The following is a 17,264-nucleotide window of genomic DNA, read 5'->3' on the forward strand; positions in this document are numbered from 1 at the left end:
GTGACTTGTTACTATATAGCTTCTGCATGTTTTAATAAACACAGCGATGATCACTATTTGTCACTGTTGGGGGGGAAGGAAAAATACACTCTGAAATAAAGCTATTTTAAGTTTTATTAATACTGACTAAACCAAGTTACACATTACAGTAGTTTAGAAATATCCCATTCGTCTGAAGGAGCCAACCCTGGGGCTCATGGCTCCCCAGTCGGTGTATTTCCGGTACTCCCCAGATCTCAGATAGTATTGACGTCCTTTGTAGTTGGGCTCTTCGTAAAAGATCCAGTGCCCATCAAGAACATTACAGGAGTGGATGTCATTGAAGTGGAATCGGTCATAAACATTTGGGCAGTCATCTGTGAAGTCCATCATCTGTCCCCCAAAGTCACTTCTCTCATGCAGCCTGATCCTGAAGGTGCCACGGTACTGTAAGAATGAAGAGAAAAGAAGAGGTGCAAAGGATCAGTTTGAAGGTCCACATGGCATACCACTGGAATATCGACTTTAAAATATCATGTTGCTAAAATATCATGCCCTAAATCAGTGGTTCCCAACCTTTTGACTTCTGTGGACCCCCACTTTATCATTACTGGAACTCTGGGACCCCCATTGAATCCTTATTGAAATTCGGGGACCCCCCAACGAGTCATTACTGAAAGCTGGGGACCTAATCTGTTAATATTATTTAATTTTCTAAGCAGTCGCGGACCCCCTGAGGAGGCTTTGCGTACCCCCAGCGGTCCCCGGACCACAGGTTGGGAACCACTGCCCTGAATGACTCCTATCAAATTATTGTGAAAGTATGAAGGTAAATATATATCAGTAAGTCTAGTTTAGTATTTCGACAATATATGTATATCCTCAAGATACATTGATGTGAAGTTAAAATTTGTATATCTATGTACCCTTATATTCATGATATTTTGGTTCCCAATATTCAGGACAAGATATTTCCACACATCAATATATTTTTTACCCAGTATTTCTGACATACAACTGACCCATTCATATAATAGTTTTATATGTATACGACACTTATACAGAATGGTATTTCACATTTCATTCAGAAAAGGAAACTGTATTATATTCCTTTCCTCAAACAAAAAGATAGCTAAACAACATAAACTATAAAAATTCGTTTTACGGGAGATCTAAATCTGCTTCTGTCTTCATCTAATTAACTCTTGATGACATGAAAAAGGACCGATGTGCCATCGGTGAATAAGTTCTCAATTAGTCAGAAAATGTATGTTCACTCTAGGATCATGCGGAATATTATTGCAAATTATTATTGTTGCAATATCCAGTGCCACGTGCACCTTCCCTACACGCACTAATGTATGTGAGATGAACTGGAGTTAGGTCCTCTATTATCAAAAGCAGATAAAGCAAGCATATATAACAAGGGAACACATCACACCAGCCAGGAACCATGCACCCCATCGATCGTAGGTGCATCTGTAAAGCGTTTTCAATGCTTTCACAGTGTTTTCAGATCATCGCATGAAGTATGCTGAGAATTCTTCAGATGCGTTGATACTATTCTGAACATTGGCGTCTGGTGAGAAACTGCATTCTAAATGAGGTGCTGCATTTCAAACGTGTGCCCTTACAGCTTAAGGATCTAGATTACCCGAACTGCTTAGGGGGGTGCTGTTGCTTTGGTCTCTGCTGTCTTACAATATTGCTCTGACCCACACACATTACATGTAAGACAGTAACAAACGACTTACACGTAGCTCATGTTGGTAAATAGAACATTGTTGTAAATTATGACAGACTGATAAATAATGTAGTTAGTCATGGAGAGTAATGTTAGGCCCGGAACCAGCCTATTTTGAGATGATACTGATGGTACAGATATCTTGTGTACCATATTGGAAGTGTCATAGGCTGTAATGCACTTGCAACATGGCAGACGGGGTATCTGCCATGCTTGTGATGGAATAGCCCACCTGTCAAACTCTAAATAAGGGCCATGGTGTTGACCATGCCAAGAGTCAAGCTCGCAGTAAAATTAGACTTAGCACTATTTAGTAATAACTTTGCACCACATTTCAGGAATGAGGGCAATATCATGTCATATAGGAAAGAAATAACGAACTCATTGTATCTAGCTGCAACATGTGCCTTCAATTCACATACAAGTTGCTTCAACAGCTAGAGATTTCCTGCCCCAGCTATTCTTTCCATTCTTTTAGGGAAAGCTTCACACTTCAGGCTGGACAGGAAATTATGCGAGAGGCAGTATCAATCTATGCCAATAATCTGTGTTGTAAATCAAAAAATCTTAGTAGCATAGTCAGAATGCACACCTCTCTGTATTTATGTGCTTTATTGGCTGCACAAAAAAACCAATGTATATCTTACATAACCCCTACAATTGATTCCTGCATGTTTTACATGGTTTTCATAAATAGGTGCTTTGATTTATTTAATCACAAAATCCAATATGTATTAGACAATGTCCGCTCAATACTCTGTAAATGGTCTCACGTTTAAAATTAACTATTTAATGTCTTTCATACTGCATTTAAAAAAATGTGTGGTTCAGATTAGAATGACAGCATCTGCAACAACATTCTCACTACCATCAGAACCTGTTGCGGTTTAGGAAACAACTTAAGGCACACCTCTTTAAAGGGCGCTACATCATGATGCAGCAAAAGTCCACTTTCGCTCTTAGAAACCAACTACCCCTACATTTCAGACGTTGACTATATCTTTGCTTTGTACTATGTACAATCCTTCTCTGCTTTTCACCTACAGGCACACTATATAAAGACCACATACACACATGCATTCATACATAAAAGAATAGGTTGTCATCAATGCATTTTAATACATCTCCATCTATATTAAACAGGATTTGCAAGACTTTAATTATCAAAACTGTTTGGTGTGAGAGATAGAAATGTCGTTGTTCTAGAAATTCACTTGTTGTAATAGTGACCGCCTTTAGTCCCAAGCATATAATTTAAATTGCCAATATTTGTGCCTCTAAACGCCAAAATAAAGTTGTTACAAAATGCTGAAAGTATATGGACTGAAGCTGGACTTACTTCAGGGATCATTCGACAAGACCTGATGGAGTCATTGTATCCCGTCCACTGCTGGTACTCCGGGTACTCCCCCATCCTAAGATAGTACTGGTGTCCCCTGTAGTTAGGGTGCTCATAAAGCATCCAGTTTCCATTTTGAACACGGAGGGAGTTACAGCGACTGAGGTGGGAGTGCAGGTCAGCACTATCAGAGCTGCACTCATAGGAGCGGCCACCAAAGTTTCTGTCCTCGTAGAAAATAATCTGTAGAGAAAAAAAGGTAATAAAAATGAAGCATTATTTAAGCTATTGGCTATTCTGTTGTAGCGTAGGTTCTCATTATCCTAATGAGGCTATGCATTTGGGCGGCATAGATTGTGGGGCACTAAGTACAATTCCACACCATGTGACGCCTGTTGGCTTAATCCGGGTGTTCCGGCTAACTAGCATTGCCTCATCTTCACCCAAGAGCAGGGATGATTGTGGGAACCAGGTGCATGACAAGAAAGACTCCTCAGGGTAATTGTGGTCAGTGAGATCTCATTCCTTTCTTTCCGTCACATTAGGCTCACACAGACAAAGACAAACAGAGGTAGAATAAAGTTCAATAAGGGTTTATTGAAGTAACTGCATCTTAGTAAAAATGGCACGTATTGTAATAACTAGGATGATAAAACACAATAAAAGCAAGATTGTGACAAGGAGAGTGAAACACAAAAACAGTCCCACCATACTGTCACTAGGAGTGCTATGCAGTTCTCCTACCAAAGCTGTGTTCGAGCACAGCATAATAAACCTAATCCACCCTTCATGTTTTCCCCCCGGGGAAGACATCATCCCTCATACCTGAGTAAGGTGAGTAAGAAAGCCTGTAGTCTAGAGAGACACCGTCCCCATGTAGGTTCAGGGGGTTCGGCAGTCTAAGCAAGCAGTTGTACCACAGCAATGAGCATACAGTCATTGTCATCTGGCTGGAATCTCCCTCTAACGTGTATGGGACAAAGTAGTGTTTTTATAATAAAACAGCTGATGTTCTGAGAAAATGTCCCCACATAAAGATGTGTATGTTTCTGTGAATGTTGGAGACACAGCGTACCACTTTTGCCGGAAACCCTATATGACTGCAGCCTTGAGGAAAGCACAAAGTGAAATACAAGGAACATGATGCTTTCCTAGGCAAAAGAACAATTAAATAGAAGAAATAAAATAACACCATGAATGTGGCTATTGCTTGAAAAATAAAGCGATGCTGAATAAAATGTAACTGGGCTAAAGTGCACAATGGCAGGCCTAGTTTGCTAAAATAATGTGTCTAACTTTTGGCTAAAATAGCTATACAACACTGTGTTGTATGTGTTGCAGATAATGTTATTTTCATTGACCCCTTTGAAAGATAGGCTATTGTCATAATCCTCAAACATGCTATCTACTCTCATATTTTCACCTTCTTTTGAAATGGCTCCCTTAAGAACAAAAAAGTGACCTAGTGAAGACTTCTTAAATGTACCAATTTTCAAGTCCTCAAAATGGGTACATTTGACCTATGACACAACCGGTTTGCCAATTGGCTGTTGAGAGATCCAACCTAAAAAAGTATTGAGCCAAGATCAGTTGATCACTCTTTTTATCACACTTTTGAGTTGTATCTTTAATCCGGAATTGGAGGAAACATGTAAGACTGTGGATAATGTGCCATCTGTAAAACTAATGGTTTACACACAGTGGTTCTAAATCTGTACAGTAATATCGGACAATAAAAACCTGAAGCACGTATTTTCTGCTATCTGTAAAAGTACTGCTTTACACATAATGGTTCTAAATCTGTACAGTAATATCGGACAATAAAAACCTGAAGCACGTATTTGTAGACAGTGACTTTATACAGTTGTTTTGATTGTCTATCCTTCATTGGCACATGGAACCACTGAGCTTTTCTGTCTAAAAAATAGTTGGGAAGTGGGTTGAGGGAATTAATTAGGGAACCTTGGCAGAACTGTTCCCAGTGGGAGAGTAGTGGTTACCCAAAAGTTCTAAAAGTGATTCTCTCTTGTTTCCTATTAGTGTATCTGGGCCTTGAGCACTATCAGTGCTTAATTTGAGCCTGTGGTAAAGCTGGGGCTCATCAGCACTCATTTCTAAGGAAAGACTGTTATTTCTCTTAAACTTTGATCCAGAGCAAGAGAGGGAGGAAAACACAGAAGGGGAGTGTTAGAAATGGGGTTTCTGGTTGGCTAGGGTATGCACCTCAGCCAGGCAGAACCTACCCACTCTAGTCAGGGATTGGGAGTTACACATCCAAGATAACCCCTGCTCACCCCCTTGGTAGCTTGGCAATAGTAGTCAGGCTTAACCTAGAGGCAATGTGTAAAGCGTTTGCACAACACACAACACACGTGACACAAAATATACACCACAAAGTAAACACAACACTGAGCTATGTAAAAATAATCTGTATTGCACAAAACATAATTAGACCAACATTACACCTAAGTAATACCCTGCTACCTTAGCAGTTGTCAGAATGTTACACAAGTTACTAATACTCTGCAAGAATATGCAGTTGTCACATTAGAACACGTAGGTACTCAGGATTCTGCAACATAAGCAGTAGTCAGGAATTAGAGTAAAAGATATATGCACTTGTCATGAACAATTCCTAAATATCCATCAAAGGAATATTAGAGAAGATACCACAAGTCATATAAATACATATCAGCTAGACATGCCCAGGAAGGAACATTAGCACACATATGTAACAGCAGTAAACAAGGAGGAAACCTAAAACATTTATAAGTCTTTATTAGGCTCCTAAGCCTAGATTTCCTACAGAGTACCTGTTTCCAGTTGATTTGGGCACTTCCAGTGCCTAAAGGGGAGTGTAGGGGGCCCCAGGCGCTCCGGTGCGCAAAACAGGGGCCACACGAGGTTTTGGAGTGAAGAGGGGCGGTTGGCACCCTCTACTCACGAACGGGCCCCTGCGGGGGCCTCCGTTCTGGGTGGGGGCCTGCCTCGGCCTCCGCACACTCTGTCCGTGGGGTGTGGGCCGGGCGCGGCCCACTAAACAATGCTGGTGCCAAAGTGGAAAGGGACCTCCGTCGAGGTCTCCCTTCTTGATTCTTCCCGGAAGAAATGCCCCGTAAAAGGAAAGGAGCGTCCCGCTCCTGGTGCAGCTCCCAGGGAAGGGAGCACTCCCTGCGCCTTCCCGAGTCCTGCCTTCCGTGAGGAATGACTCTTGGACCCCTCCGGGGGCCCGAGGAAACACTCGCCCACACCCGATGTGGTGCACGAGTGAGGGAAGCCTCTCCCGAGCCGCCGGGAGGGTTCCTCTGAAATGGAAGGTGGCTGGTGCCTTGGGGGCGCCGAGAGGAGCACGCTTGCTCCGATTATTTTCTTAATGTGCCCCAGGGGCACTAGAAACCGCACAGACCCGGCGCTGAAGTCGGCGCTGAAGTCAAATCAAAAGCCCGGGTTGCGGCGGTGATCTCGGGGAGCAGAGCACATCGCTTTTTACAGCGCTAAAGGCAACTCGCAGCCTGGGCTGCGGCGGTGATCGTTTCCAGCAACTTTAAGAGAAGACCGCTTTTCCCAAAGCGCTTAAGCAAACGCTGGAGAGATCAGTGCAGGGGTCAGGGGCACAGCACCCTGCCCCTGGGAGCAATCAAGAGTCAAAGAAAGCACAGGGCTGGAGGGTCCAACTACAGACCAGCACAAGGGATGAAGATGATGGCAGTTCCTCCTAGTGACCAGGCAGGTCACAGGTCAGCACTACAGCAGCAGACCAAGGTGGTTTTCTAGTGAGTCCATTCATCAGCGTTCTGTGTCCAGTTTCCAGTTCCAAGAATGTTCAAATTGTGGGGAAAATTCCCCTGTACTTATAGTCAGTTCTTACAGTGTTTTTCAATGGTAGGGAGAGGAGGTTCCAGCCAGTTACAACTGGTTCTGGGAGTGCCCCCTCTGTCCTTTCAGTACAGGCTCCAAACATCAGTGGGGGGTAAACGACCCTATTGTGTGAGGCCAGGGCACAGTCTTTACAAATGCAGGTGTGCCCCGCCTCTCCCTTCTCTCAGCCCAGGAAGGCTTTACAATATGTAGATGCACCTCTGTGTCACCTCCACCCTCCCTGTGTTCAGGCTGTCTGAGAAGTATGCACAAAGTCCCAACTGTCAGTCTGCCCAGATGTTGATTGGAGACAAGCTGCAAAACACCAAAGTCATAAGCACAGATAAATGCGCACTTTCTAGAAGTGGCATTTTTGTGATAGTAATAAAAAATGCACCTACACTAGTAAGCAGCATTTCTTACCACTGTCACAACCATACCAAACATGCCTACGCTACCCCTCATAAATCAGACAATACCCCTTACACATAAGGCAGGGCATTTCCAATGCAATCCTATGAGAGGGCAGCACTCACAGCAGTGAGACACCAAGTTAGGCTGTTTGTCACTACCAGGACAGGCCACGCCACATGTCCTGCCTTCTACATACATGGCACCCTGCCCAAAGGGCTAGCTAGGGCGTACCTTAGGGGTGACTTACATGTAGTAAAAGGGGAGTTCTGGGCCTGGCAATTAAATTTAGATGCCAGGTCCCTGTGGCAGGAAACTGCGCACAGAGGCTGTGCGCTAGCAGGCCTTAGATAGGTTTGAGAGGCTACTTCAATAGGTGGTGCAAGCCGTGCTGCAGGCCCACTAGTAGCATTTAATTTACAGGCCCTGGGTATAGGGATACCACTTCACAAGGGACTTGTAGGTAAATTAAATATGCCAATCAGGTATAATCCAATCATACCAAATTTGTAAGAGAGAGCACATGCACTTTAGCGCTGGTTAGCAGTGAAAAAGTGCTCAGAGTCAAAACGTCAGCCAACAAAGGTCAGAAAAATAAGGAAGCAAAAGCAAAAAATCTGGGGAATGACCTTGTAAAAGGGCCAGGTCCAACATGACCCCCTACCAGCCCAAAGCCAGGGGAGAACAATCAATACCTTCATGGACTTCCCTGATTAGGGCGATAGAACCAGGACCCTGGCCCGCAACTGCAGGGACATGATCCAGTTCTACGCCAATCTGAACCCAGTTGAATTCCTCTCTCTATGCTCCCAAGACAATATAAGCTAACCCAGGGAGGCGTCCTAGTTGTCTGTGGCCAGAGCCAGGTCCCAGACAAGCCCGGGGCCCCTGGCCTCTGAAACCTCTTAGAGTGGGGGGTGGGAGCCCCATGTGCATAACACCCTGTTTCCACTCTCCTTCCCACCAGTTCAGGAGTTACCCCCTGCCACTGGTCTTCTAGCCTAGGGACTGTTCCCATAGCCTGAATAGGGCCCAGGGGAGAATCACTCCTCCTGCCCCTCCTTCTAGGGTTGCGCCCCCTTCGAGGAGGAGTTGTACCCCCAGAATCCAGAACTGCCAGGGCGCTTGTTACAGTCATCCTGGTCAGCTCACCCACCAGTTCAGAGGATCCCCCCTGTAACTGGTCTCCCAGACCAGGGTCCATCCCCTCTGGCTGAGCTGGGGTCAGGAAAGAGCCTTTCCTCCTCCTGCCCCTCCTTCTAGAGTTCCGCACCCTCCCATCAGGAGTGATACCCCCAGAAGTAATGGTAGAGAGACTGGGGACAGCCTTTTCCACCTCCAGGTCAAGGGAGCCACCCTGAACGTGGTTCTCCAACCTAGGGACGGTACCCTTGGGCTGGCCTTGAGTTAGGGGAGCATCCTCCCTCAAACTCTCCCTTACAGGAACTGAATCCCTAGGGCATGCATCTTCCAACCTAGGGACGTTACCCTTTTGCTGGCAGGAGTCAGGGAAGTGTCTTCCCGTGAATCCCCTCTTGAAGGAACTGAATCCCTAGAGAATGCATCAGTAGAGATGCTGGTTACAGCAGTCTCTATTTTCAGATCTAGGGGGTTGCCCATGATCTGGTCTTCCAACCTAGGGACAATACCCTTTTGCTGGACAGGGTTCAGGGGAGTGTCCTCCCTCAAACCCTCCAAAGGAAGCACCTGCACCACCCTCTGCGGGGTGGTGCTGCTGATCTCCAGAGTTGGAGCAACCTGTTCCCAGGTGTCCCCCCTTCTCCTTCAGACTTTAGGGCATCCTTTTTACAGGATTGGCATTCGGTAACGACTACCCTCCTGCCTTGGGGCCCCTCTCGGGTACCTTCCAAGACCTGCGGAGGAGGACAGGTCCCTGTGGATCCTGCACCCTCCCCGCTCAGAACGTTGTCGGGGTTGGTTAAATTCTCTCCTCGGTGTACCGATAAGAAGCCCTCTAAGGCATACGTAAGAGGATAGGTCCTTAACAATCCTACTTCCTCCCCGCTGAAAACTTTACCTGGATTACCCAGAATCTCCCCAACCCCTTCCAGGGGTGAACCTAAGACAGCCCTTGGTGTCTGACCAGCTCCCCTGGCACTAAGCCAAAGGTCAGCCTCCTTTGCAATCTCCCTGGGGTCAGAGAACTTACAGTAAGACAGGTGTTGGCGTAGCTCTGAAAAACAGCAACGGAACATGTGTTCTCTTAGAATGAGACTAAACAGCCTTTCATAAGTGGTTGCTCTGCTACCCTCCACCCATCCTGTTAGTGCTTTGCAAAAAGTCCCCCTAAAATCCTCCCAAGACTGGTGAGACCGCTTCCTGCTGCCTCTGAACCTCAACCTGTAGTCTTCAGGGGTGAGACCATACTCTTCTATCAGGGGCTTTCTGAGGTGGGGATACCCCTGCCTGTCACTCCCTTCTGGGGCCAGTAGGACATCCCTTTCAACCTTGGGAATATAGCTCTCTAGGACAGTTCCCCAATCTTTCTCAGGAATCCTGCGCGCACAGAGAGCTTCCTCATACTCCCTAAACCACTGACGTATGTCATCTCCCTCCTTGAACCCAGGTACCAAATCTGTGGGTAGGTAAGGATTGTGCCTAACACTACAAATGCTGCCACCACTGGACTCCACCTGCATTACTGGTGAGTCCAGATTTGTAAGACTGCGCTCTAGAGCGAGTCTTTCCCTGGCAAAGGCCCTTTCAGCCTCTGCCATCCTCTCCTGGACTAAGGCTTTTTCAACCTCAGCCTGTCTCTCTTCTACAGCCAGCCTGGCTAGCTGCAGCCTCAGGTCCCTCTCTTCCCGCCTATCTCTGAGCTCCTCAGGTGACAGGGAATGGGAGGTGGCGCTGCTGGTACGCAAGGACCCAGTAAGGGATTCCCTATCGATGGGGTCCTCTCTCTCTACTGGTGTCCCTGGCCAGTCATCTTCTCCCTCAGTGTCTAACTCCTCGGGGTCACTATCCCCCTGGGGTGTGGACTGGGGACTCTCTTCCTCAGAGTCCTCACTACTCTCGTGGGTCTCTCTAGGGTCTCTCTCAGAACCATCCCTCTCTTGGGCCTCTTTTTCTGTTGCTATCTCACGTGCCTGCTCAAAATAATATAAGGCTTTTGTGAGGTCCCCTTCTTCAGGCAGCCCTCTCTCTCTGCAGAATACCTTTAACTCTTCTAGAGGGTACCCCAACAACTCATCCATGTCAATTTTGTAAAGAGCACAACACTAGCATAAACAACAAGAGTCCAAAGTGCGAGTATACAACACAGGAGTAAAAATAAAAAGGACTAGCTTGAGAGAACAGGAGAATAATTTAAGAAAAGAGAATTAAAACATGCAATGGTCTAAGTGCAATTTGCGGTGCAAAAATGAGTCACAAGGTACTGTGCAAGCGCAAGTCCTATCCCACCGCTGCCACCAATGTTAGAAATGAGGTTTCTGGTTGGCTAGGGTGTGCACCTCAGGCAGGCAGAACCTACCCACTCTAGTCAGGGCTTGGGAGTTACACGTCCAAGATAACCCCTGCTCACCCCTTTGGTAGCTTGGCACGAGCAGTCAGTCTTAACCTGGAGGCAATGTGTAATGCGTTTGGGGCCAGGTCCAACAGGGAGGAACAAAGAAGACATGTAAGACTTAAAAACTGTGACAAAGTGAGAAAGCTGGAACCCACAAGAGTGAGATGAATGGACTGGGATTGTCTGGTGGTGGACAAAAGGGGCATGAGATGTGATGACGCATAAAATGTATCCAAAAGCATATAATGTAGTGTGATTTTAGTAAAGAAAATAATGTACGAGGGAAATTGTGCCCTCGGAGTAGTTCGCCATCGTTATAAACGAGCTTTATTAATCATGAAGAATTGAAAATGTAGTAATCCGTCATAATTACAAATGTATGCCATAATTTCTTATTTGAAACTGTTTTGCTTAGCTTAAATTTAGTGGAGGCTTTGGCCTAGTTGCCTGGTTTCAAATTCTAACTGCGTGGCTTTTCCTTGAACTAATGAAACATATATTCTTGCTTGAAGTTGTATTTTTTCCAGCAGAGATGACTAATACACTTATCTCCAAGGTTTCGTACTAGGCCAGTTTCATCCCCTTTGATACAAGGTCAGTCTCTTCAGGTGCGGACAATGAAGGTACAGATACCAAAAATAATTGGCAACCCATGTTGCAACTTGTGTTCCAAGGCTCCAAGGACAATGTATGCATAAATGAGTGCTAGTAAAAAGACAATTTTCATTGGACAATTTGAAGCCAACCTATGAACCCTCCAATGGAAGACCCTGCAGAATTTGGAATGTTTCTTACTTAAACCCACTGGACAAAGTGAAGTTAGCCCTTTTCCTTGATGCCAATTTGAAGCCAGATGCCAGACTCCATTTTGGACTACACCCTGATGCCCCTTTCTCTATTCGAGAGAAAGAGACTTTAAGAATTCTCACCTTGGAGACTTTAACTTTGATTTGCCCCGTCTTGCCCATGAAGTAACTTTGCCCCATTCTCCTTGCCGCTGCAAGGAAGCTTGCCCTTAACTTTGCCCCTTTTAAACCTGCCCCATGCTGATCGAACCGGTACCTGAGGGACGAAGACTTTTCTTGAATGCTGATTGTATTTGGTAAATATGAAAGGATAATTGTATTATGCATTGTGTTTTTCCTTTTAAGTACCAACTGCTATTTTGATAGGGCTTAAGCTAGAAGTTTTCCAAATTTGTGTTGACTAAATTTGTTTTGCATGAAGCCCCACATGCCAATGCTAATTAGAGGTTAGTTGAGGTATTCATTCGATGTACCATGCTAATTTGAAATCTTGTCATGCTGACCAATGTATGAAATTAGTCAAATACAGTTAGTCATATTAGTGATTTGCATTGCCATAACTGAGTGTATCATTATCCAGATTTTGCGTAGATTGCGTTTCTTCCGCCGCTATGGACAGCCAGTAATGTTCATATACATATATCATTTGGTTTTGAGACTTATATACATTGTGCTAGCTTTGTTAATATAGGGAAATAAATTCAGTAACTTTTAATAAACTGGTGTGGTTATTCATGACTGAAAGGTCATGGTGCGCCGAAATACCAACTGTTATTGATTTCTGATGTGTCATTTTGGTCTATTAATTGAGTATTGATTGCCGATTACAATAGTTATTGATTATTGATCTAAGTGACCCGACTATTCTAGGATGAGGAGAGCCCGACTCGGCTAAATGATTCACCGACCTCCAACGTGTCCAGGTGCAGGTAATTTATAAGGGCTGGACGCGTTACCAGATGGAATCAAGGCTAAACAACCTTGGGATTCAGCGATAATCAACAGCACCATTGGCGAGCTTCTGAGCAAAATAATGGGTGACAGCACTTATTCTTGTACAAATTAAGCATTGTTGCTTTGCTGCAAAATACTATGGGCTCCTATTGTGATCATGACTTTTTGGCTTCCTCTATGAGGTGATTTTGGGTCAGAGACTCAGATACAGGCTGACACAATGAAATAACACTCAATAATGGCCACCAGACTCAAGAAAGAGCTGTAGCCATGAATGCATGTTTTCGTCTTTAAAAATGCATTGAGGAGTAAAATGGTGGCCAACAATGCAAAGTTGCAGGCCCTAACAATTTCTAGGTCAATGATACAACAACATTTGTTATTGTAGTGCTATCACCTGCAGTACTGAGTTAAATATTTTATGTTAACTGTAGAAGAATTGTGATTAAAAGCAACGTTTAGTTGTCAATGCTCTGTGGCACAGGATTGAGCTCAGGCAGACAAAAATCTGTAACACAGCAATTTACTCGCATACTCTATGCAATTGAGAAGCTGTGTTTCATGTATGTTAACAAATGTGACTGCACATGGGAACTTCTACACAGTGTGTCTGTGCAAAGCCAGCCCACAATCTCAACTTAAAGTTGCATGGCATGATTTTTGCAGTCATCACAAATCTCACCATTATGTTGGTCACCTAAATAAGTCAAATATGCCATTCCCTTATGGAGCTGGATGTATGGGTTCATGGGTTCTGCAGCACCCCCAACAAGAAAAATCTGCAGTTCAGAAGGTGAATGGACAGTGAAGATTCCTTTAAATTTTATTTTTAGGTTGTCACATTGCTGTGTGTGGAAAGACAGAAAGCAAATGCCAGGCTAGGTTTTCTGAAAAATTGCTGCTTATTCTTTGAACATGGAGCTTGATTTTATTCTTCTGTCTCTGACTACGCAGTTAGAGGATTTTGTAAAATGAACTCTGTGACAAACTTGCTAGAGAACAGTGAGTGTGAAAGGCAAAGCTGTAGTATGTCACGTTTTTTCCTAACATAGAACAACATTTAAACACCTGTAAATAAACTATACAAATATTTCAAATATATCGGCAGTTGGGAAAACATAATTTGTGTAATTCTGAAGCGTGGTGGAAACAAAATATTAATACTATCATAGAAAATCAAACTCTTTACTTGGTGTTGTACAAGTGATAAATGTACGATGGAACCCAATTTCCACACATTATTGTTTGTGCACTGTACAGTTTTATCAGTCAAACTTTATTTCTGTGCAAATTTACTGGCCATTTAAAAAATGTGTAGTCTGTAAATGACAGCATGCTACCTCACCATGTGACAGTGTGCACTAAAATTCACTACATACTGCACCCATGCTACTCGCTTGCTGAATGGGCCTGGGAAGAAAATGGTGTTAGATTAATGTGCAGATGAAATTTATGTTGTCCAGTGATCATCGACCTTAGCCTGGGTAATTCCCCGCCAATGGAAATACATCTAGTCCTTTAAGGGCATCCACTAGCACTATGTACACATTGCTCTGATACAAGCTCAGCTGTACTGCACTCCAAAGTGTATGTCGTGGTCAGAGAAGGGGCGGTGACTATCAAAAGCAGGCATTGTCAGCTGACGCTGTTCTGCAAGTCTTTGTTGTAATTGTTAATAGTCTGCTTCTGGGTCTGACGGGGCAGCTAGTTAGATGATTGTGGGATCGTGGATGAGCTTTTTCTTAACCAGCAGGACCTCAAAGTAGGTCATTGTGACATAGGACAAAAGTATGGTTTACAGAAGAAGGTGCAAATATTTGCTTTTCCAAGGCAGTGTTTCTCCTCTTCCTTATTACAGCAACATGCCTTCCTCTGAGTAACAACTGAGAGCTTCTTCCAAAGTCAAATGGGTTCTCTCCCACTGACAGCAGGGCGTAATATATATCCACAAGCTTAGACTTCAGTTATATACCAGTGTCTAATCACAATGCTGTTTGAAAGGTCTGTTGAAGCCATAACAAATTAATTGTTCTTGCCTCTACAAAAGGTCTAATAATTCCTAGCTACCACACTCTCTGAGTCTTTTTCCAGCTGTCTGTTCCAGGGCAGATATGTCTGGTCTTCTCGTGTCCACAGGGAAAGGGAAGAGCACAGGCTCTTTTCCGTATTCAAGGTGTGTATATGATGGACAGGCTTTGAGCTATCTGTATTGGGAGTCCAAGGTTAGAAGTAGAAGAAGAAATCTTGGAGAGAAAACGGGATTTCTGGGGGATCCAGGTAATGACAGCAATATTATAGGGACATTGTGTAATTGGAGTGGAGATGGATTTGGCCTTTTCTCATCTTAGTTGAAGCTGCATTGTTGGTCACAGTCACCACAAGCAAAATGCACAGCTCTCAGAGAACCGAGGATGGTCTCAGTTATGAGTGGCTGATCAAATGTTACTATGTGTGCAATGAAAAAGACAGACACTCCTGTGCTCATTTCTGAGCTACTACCAATCATCAAACTCACAAAAGTGTATTAGCCACCTTGCATTAACGATGAGTGCACTAGTGAAATAATCCTGAGATGTCTATGCCCACAAGGTAGAACAAATACAAAGTCAGTAAGCACAAAGATACCACGTGCCACAATGCAATGGGGTACTGACTTTTAACCAAAAATCTATAAACAATTGTAACAACTTTATTGTGTGCTTCTTCAGCCACCTCTTCACTAGCTCTCTAGCCACAAAAACGCAAACATACCTAGGTCGTGTAATGTAACTGCAGTTTCCTCATGCCCCCCACACCAGCGATGATATATTGCCCATATTATGCCTTACTCCTCAAGCTACATCGGAGGTCTGCCCCCCCCAAACAAAAACAAATAATACCTTGCTCCCAATCTTTAGCAATAGTCAGCCTGACTGAGCCGTATTCTGCCGCACACAGAGAAGGAGGAAGATGCCTCTTGATTGTTTTTGTGCAGGAATCCTTGCACCATCGTGCAAGGGTGCCTTTGTTGGTGCATAGCAGCAATTTGTGTGCGAGCACAGAGGGCAAGGACAGGAATGCACTGTATCTTGAATACATGACACATTCCTTCTCTTCTGTTTTGAAGTAGGGGAGAGCAGCAAAAAGACTTGTGATGCTGCCCTGCACCAAAACGTACTAAATGAAGCTCTTAGTTGGAATGAAAGTGTTAAATGGTAATATGATGTAACTTTGTTCTTGCTATTTTTTTTGCATAAATTCGTTGTAAAAGAAAAAAATGAGACAATCTGCAACCCACAGCTAAATAATCAAGCTCACAAAAACACAGTAGACTTGCCTAGTTGACCAAAATATCAAACTCTGTTTGACCACTTAGTCAGTGTCTCAGTGAGTTGTTTTATAGCCCTAAAGACAAAGAAAAGGAGAGGCAAAGGAGAAGGGCAAGGGTAAAATACCAAAAACGGTGGATTTAGAAAGTACGAAACGAGATATAAGGCTGAAGGTATGGCGCTGGAAGAAATACAAAGAACAATATTCACTGAATCTATTGCATTCTACCTCTATTGACGATTTAGAAAGATTGTCTCTCACAAGCACTGCAACATATCCTGGCCCACTTATCCATACGTTTTTTTACAAATTATACAGTTATGTACATAATGAGAGATTGCTCTAGGTAAGGCTAAATTTGTGTTTCTTTGAACTATGAGCACGCACAGCAGAAGTGGAGAAAAGAACTGTTCAAAGTAAATTCATCTAGCAGAACTATTTGTACTACAACAAGGTAATAATCAAGAATGTTTATCAGAGCGTTTGAGGTCTCTTAAAAAATGAGTAATTTACATTATTGCGACTCCTGAGACGTAAGGCATAAGGGACTCCCAAAGCTACAGCCCCGTTATCTTACCTTTCCCATGTTGGCTAGTGTCAGTCAGAAGCTGTGTGCTCAGTGCTCGGAGGACGCAGTCCTTATATACACCGTGGGCACAAACTCTGAAATCCTGGAACAATGCACCCGCTCATGCCCTGGAAGGGACATGTATAGCTTTCGTAATTGTTGCACTGCTGGTCAGTCTTCTTTTTTCAGATTCTATTATCCTTGTTTTGCTTATTGTGGGTTAAGCCTAACTGCTGACACTTTGCGTACCCAGACTGATTTCTGGAACCATTTTGTCGGCCCGCAGAGAAAAACAATTGTTAAATATTTCTGGAAGCCTAACATAGGGAGAACGCTTTCCTATTTTGAACGTGTTCACAGAGCTCCAAAGGAAGCAATTATTGTTATAGCAAAGGGAGATTTGATACTTTGTTAGTCTATCCTCACATCCCTAAATTGTAAGTTTTCATACCATTTTTATTCGCTAACCAAATATATTAATCCAAGGTCACTGGATCCAGTAATTCAAGATCCCACAGGTATCTTCCACAAATGCCATTATGACAGGTTTGAACACTTAGAGGATATATGCATCAAATATATAAACACTAGCCCAATTTATAGGCACAACATATTTAAGGGGAAACATCCTTAACAACACGTTGAGAACAACGTGGACGTTTCCCACGCAAGCATAACGACGCATGCCATAACAACGCATGGATTTTTATGTATATTGACCATGCATGTGCCAAACTATGCATATGCGTGGCTAAGGCACAGAA

The 17,264-nt window shown here is 43.8% G+C and overlaps 1 protein-coding gene across 1 annotated transcript; it reads right to left on the minus strand.

Moving 5' to 3' along the window:
- Window positions 1-96: 96 nt before the first annotated feature.
- LOC138283465 (gamma-crystallin-1-like) lies at window positions 97-16,597 on the minus strand. The gene is made up of 3 exons (XM_069221420.1): window positions 16,510-16,597; window positions 3,063-3,305; window positions 97-426 (listed from the first exon to the last, which is right to left on the minus strand). Exons 1-3 carry the CDS (start codon window positions 16,516-16,518, stop codon window positions 154-156), a joined length of 525 nt encoding a protein of 174 aa, XP_069077521.1. The 5' UTR covers window positions 16,519-16,597; the 3' UTR covers window positions 97-153.
- Between the last annotated feature and the right edge of the window lie 667 nt (window positions 16,598-17,264).

The sequence above is a fragment of the Pleurodeles waltl genome, chromosome 3_1, assembly GCF_031143425.1.
Source record: "Pleurodeles waltl isolate 20211129_DDA chromosome 3_1, aPleWal1.hap1.20221129, whole genome shotgun sequence".
NCBI lineage: Eukaryota > Metazoa > Chordata > Amphibia > Caudata > Salamandridae > Pleurodeles > Pleurodeles waltl.